The sequence below is a fragment of the Cryptomeria japonica genome, chromosome 2 (genome assembly GCF_030272615.1).
Source record: "Cryptomeria japonica chromosome 2, Sugi_1.0, whole genome shotgun sequence".
Lineage (NCBI taxonomy): Eukaryota > Viridiplantae > Streptophyta > Pinopsida > Cupressales > Cupressaceae > Cryptomeria > Cryptomeria japonica.
In genome coordinates this window covers 245,509,081-245,514,266 of record NC_081406.1, presented here as the reverse complement: position 1 = coordinate 245,514,266, position 5,186 = coordinate 245,509,081, and the positions used below count along the sequence as shown (strand labels likewise).

General features: G+C 42.2%; 1 protein-coding gene across 1 annotated transcript; it reads right to left on the bottom strand.

The window, feature by feature from the left end:
• Positions 1-279: 279 nt before the first annotated feature.
• Positions 280-837, bottom strand: LOC131859887 (uncharacterized). Its single transcript, XM_059214132.1, has 2 exons — positions 720-837; positions 280-593 (listed from the first exon to the last, which is right to left on the bottom strand). The coding sequence occupies exons 1-2, from the start codon at positions 835-837 to the stop codon at positions 280-282; spliced, it is 432 nt and encodes a 143-aa protein (XP_059070115.1).
• Positions 838-5,186: the final 4,349 nt, after the last annotated feature.

Below are 5,186 nucleotides of genomic sequence, written 5' to 3'. Positions count from 1 at the left end.
AGTAAGGTGATTAGTAATCAAACTCCTGCAATTCTCCAGAAAGTTCCACATATCTGATCCTCTTGGGGGATTTTCAATTGTGAGAATCCTCTCCCTGTCTCCACAATCCAAATACTTAGCTTGAAGAATACGAACCCATCTCTGCTCTGACTTGTTGTACATCTGCCACACTAACTTTTCCCCCATGGATTCATTAATTAACTTCCAGTTGTGGAGCCTTGCACCTCCTCCCCCTTTGGGTTTACACAATCTGTCCCATGCCATCAATGGAATTTTGTCCTAATCTTGACTACCGTTCCACATAAATTTTCTCATTTTCTGTTGAATATTCTTAATGATCATGCTTGGGAGTTTAAAACAAGCCATAGAGAAAATTGGCATTTTTGAAATCGTTGTCTTCAACATCAGAAGGCGACCAGCCAAAGTGAGCCACTTGCTTTTCCAGCCCTCCATTTTTGCAATGCAACCATCAAGAAGCCCTTTCCAAATCTTTGCCTTACCTGCTCCAGCAAAGAGCAGCGTTCCAAGGAATTTCCCACGTAGATGACCAATTATAATCCCAAAAGGTCTGGCTAAAGACCTCTGTGACCCAGCTTCAGTGTGGAAGAAAAAAATCTCTGATTTTTACCAATTTATCTCTTGCCCAGTAGCCCAACTAAATTTGTTCAACACTTTTTTCATCACTGATTCTTCTTGCATGGAGGCCACACCAAAAATACACGTATTGTCAGAAAACTGGGAATGAGTTGTTGGTTCCACCCCACGAGAAATCTCAATACCTTTCCACAACCTGTGAGAACGCTTTTGAGCAATCGAGCGACCGAGAACTTCTGCCATTAAAATGAAAAGAAAAGGGGATATGGGATCCCCTTGTCGAATACCCCGCGAGGTAGGAAAGAAACCTTAGGGACTACCATTAACTAAAACCAAAGCAAAAAACTGTGAAACCATGCTGGAAATCCACTTAATCCATGACTTACTAAACCCAAACTTGGCTAGCACAGCCAAAAGGAAGGACCTGTCAACTCTATCATATGCTTTCCAGATATCTAGCTTAAGAATAATTCTTCTTTGTTTGCTCTTCATAGCCATGTAGATCACCTCATGAGCCACAATGACCCCATCCACTATATTCCTCCCCGAAGTAAAACCACTCTGTTCACAAGAAATCAGTTTGTCTAAAATCAGATTAAGCCTGTTAGCAGCAACTTTTGAGATGATTTTGTAAATAATGTTACATAGCGAGATCAGACAAAACTCCTCAAGGCCCTTCGGCTTGTCTTTCTTAGGAATGAGCGCCACCAAAGTACAGTTGAATTCTTTCAAAATAAAACACCTAGACCTTGACTCTTCAACAACATTCAACAACTCACCACCAAGCAAATCCCAAAATAACTGAAAGAAGAAAGCCTGGAAACCATCCGGGCTCGATGCTTTCTCCCCACCCAACCCAAAGACAACAACTTTCAATTCCTTCAGAGAGACAGGTTCCTCGAGCATCCTATTATCCTCCCTAGAGACTAAGGGAGGGATTACCTCCAAAAACTCTGCTTGCAAACTGTCCTGGCTTGGCCCGCTCTTCCTCCATAGATTCCCAAAAAAATCCATCGCCTCCTTGTTAATCCGAACAGGATCCTCCATTAGTATCCCATCCATGAGTCTCAGAGATAAAATTTTGTTGAGACATCTCTTTGCCTTCACCGAACTATGAAAAAAATTGGTGTTTCAATCTCCAGCTTTAAGCCAATTCTCACGCGATTTTTGCTTCCAAAAAATATCTTCCCTCTACAAAATTTCCCCATATCTATTAACCAGGTCTTTATCCATGAGGAAATCCACTTTGTCCATACCTTCTGCCAAAAATTTCAAATTCAAAGCCCCCAACTCTCCTTTAATCTTTCCTTTTTCATCAAAGATATTTCCAAAAACATCCCTATTCCAAATTTTCAGTTTTTGTTTCACAAAGCTAAGCTTTTTAAAGAACTGATAGGCCAAGAAGCCTTCCACTATAGGGGCCTCCTTCCACCACAACACACCTGTTCTCTAAAGCCCTACTCCCTAAGCCACATATTTTCCATCTTGAATGGACATCTGATCGAGACTCCATCCTTATGCACAACCAGAGAGACCGAAAAGTGATCTGATCCAGAAATAGCTAGAATTTCCGCCTCAAAGACAAGGGGTGCCAAGTTCCAATCCCCTGACAAAAAGAACCTATCAAGTTTCTCAACAATGTTGGAGAAACCCAACCACCTATTGGTCCACGTAAAATTCCCCCCTTTAGCAACCACTTCATACAAGGCGTTGGAATCCACAAAGGTCTGAAAAATAGATTGAATCCTACACATCCTTCTCGTCCCTCCACGTTTATCCGAGTAGGAGAGAGTGGCATTGAAATATCCAACAACAATCATTAAGGCCGGCCTAACATCCTCTAAAAAATTGGAAATTTCCTCCCAAAGAAGACACTTCTCCGCAGTTTTAGTGGGACCATAGACGTTGATTAGAAAGCATGAAAAGTTCAAAATCCTTGAATTAACCTTGACCATCTGCCAATTTCTAGAACTTGAGACAACATCCACTTTCATAACCTGGGGGTTCCATAAGATGCCTAACCCGCCTGAAGCCCCCTCTGAATCCACAAAGAAACCAGACCACCTTTGTCTAACACCAAGAACTTTAGTTGCTTCTTCGCTACCTAACTTAGTTTCCTTAATGCAAATAACTTTCGGCTTCACCTAATCAAAACCTCTTTTGATCAGACGTCTCTTATCAGGGGCATTGCATCCCCTGACATTCCAAGTAAGGAACTTCATTGCTGCCCAGGAGAGAACAATTCTCTCCCAGATCTTAGAAGTCTGGTCTGCCCCTTCATGTTGCCTGCTTCCTCCAGCAACTTCTGCCTATTTTTCCTATCTCTCAAATTTCCTTTGGATGCCTTAGCAAGATTAGCTTTAGACTGTTTAATGGTCCAAAAATCTGCCTCCCCAACCTCTGTAGACAAACCCGGAGAATCATCACTCGGCTCATCTTCATCTTTTGACTCCACCTCCATTGCGTTTCCACTATCCACCTTTACCGGGGACATGTGAATGTCTTTGAAATTGTTAACCTTATCCTCTATAGCCCCTGCGTCAACATCAAAGCTCAGGATCGCTGATGGATTTTCCATCGAGTCACCAACCAGTCCCTCCATATCAGGCCCAGAATTGAAGAATAACAAGTGTTAGGAGGAAATCCCCCCACCAGTTGTACTATCTTGGGGAAAAATCCCAAGGCCTGCCTCCGAGGCCGAGCCATTCATATAAAAATGATCTCCCCTAAGCTCTTCTCCAAGAGCTGAAATCGTGTGAGCCCCCTCCGCACTACCAGCCAAAGGCAGAAAATGATCCAAGGAGATCTCCCCCAATGAGCCTTTCTCAATCACAACAGCCTCACCAATAGAAGGACCAGAGGCCTTAGCTTGACCAACCAACATGTCTTTCTGAGCATTTTTAGAAGCCAACAACTCTTCAACCCCTCCCCCATCTACATCATTAAGTTGAAACATCCCATCCAGACTTTCAACCGGATCAAAGACAGGGACCGACTCTGTAGGTAGGGTATCCGACACCTCCACTACACCATCCGTCCTTGCTAACAACTGGTCCTCCAAAGCTCTGTCTGTCATGCCCTTGCCCTTTTGACTTGCCTTGCAGTCGGGCTCCTCTTTCCCCCATTCTTTGCAGGACTTGCATTTCACCATAATTTCCTTGACTTCAATCTCTTGCCTCCATAGTCCCTTTGGAGAACGAATCTCAATGGCCTTGGGGAGCCTCGAGTGTGGTTTCCACATGATGCAAATACGGGCATACATACATGAGTCCAGTTTTTTAATTGCTTCATCAAATTTGATGAATCTCCCTAACTTATCACCAATCTCCTTGAAGACTTCCTCCTTCCAGTATTCATGTGGTAGATTTTAAAGTCTAATCCAAACATGGATCTCTTCAATGGAGGCTTGTCTGGGGTTAAAGTTGGGGATCCAATCCTTGATGTAAAACCCTATTCCCATCATCATGAAAGGCCCATCATTCATTACCATTATTTTTTCCTCTTCTAACCCAGCAATGATTAAGAAGAACCCATTAGTGAGGGTTTTAATCTCAAAGTGATTCCCCCACTCCTCGTCAACCCATTTCCTTACCTTGGAAAAGGCAGGCCAGTCCCCTCCCCACTTCATGAAAAAAGCTCTAGCTCGCAAATCTTGTACCGATTCCTTCCAAGCCGCTGAGTCAATGCAGATACTGATAGCTCTCTTTTTAGACGTAACTGAAACCTCAATAGAGTTAGGGATCTTTGCTAGAATTGGAGTCTTCTTCCCCAACCTATCCTCTTACTATTTCTTGCTCCACTTCGGTTGGTTCAACAACCGAGAAAACCCCCATTTATTTTTGTCTTGCTCAAAGGAGAATCTAGCTTCTCCAATACTACCTTCGTCTCTCCTCCTGTGATCCACACCTTGCCACTGCCAATGATTTGGACACAGTGGAAACTAGGGCCGCTTGTTTTTCAGACGCCTAGAACCATTCTCCCATTCTCGTGATCAAAAACCGCCGCCTCCTATAAACCCTAGCTTCCTCCTATGCTCCATCTCTTACAACAAAGACCATTTTTTACTGTCATAGAAGAACAAGCAAAAAGAAAGATCTTTATTTACAAATTTAACACATATTTATTAGTTATAAAGACCAAACATCAAATCTGTTCAAGCAACATTAGAAATCTTGTAGTCATGAGTTTGAGCCCTACGGTGGGTGCTAAAAATATGTGTGTGAAATTTGGGGAACCTGCAAGGGCACAAACACTTCAATTAACCATTATTTGCATGGATTAGTTAATCAAAAACAACAAAATGAAATCCATTGAAAGTCGGCTTATTACCTCCTAGAAAGTGCAAGTGTGGATTTCTCTTAGATTGCTAAGCTATCCAGTGACTAGACTACACTCAAACGAAGGATTTTTAAATGCATGCAACTAGGCGAATGCAAGATTAATTGATTAAGCGAAATTAAATTATCAAGCTAAATGATCAAAGCTCTAAATGAAGCTAAGCTAGATTATATGCAAGAAATTGAATCTAGATAAGAGAAATGAATCTAAGCTAACGAACTAGAAGTCTAAATGTTTCTAAGATTAAATGAAAG

Coding starts and splice junctions, on each gene's coding strand:
- LOC131859887 (XM_059214132.1), bottom strand. CDS start 837: ATGGCAGAAGTTCTCGGTCGCTCGATTGCTCAAAAGCGTTCTCACAGG. Junction 594..719: donor CCAGTTTTCTGACAATACGT/GTATTTTTGGTG, acceptor TCCACACTGAAG/CTGGGTCACAGAGGTCTTTA.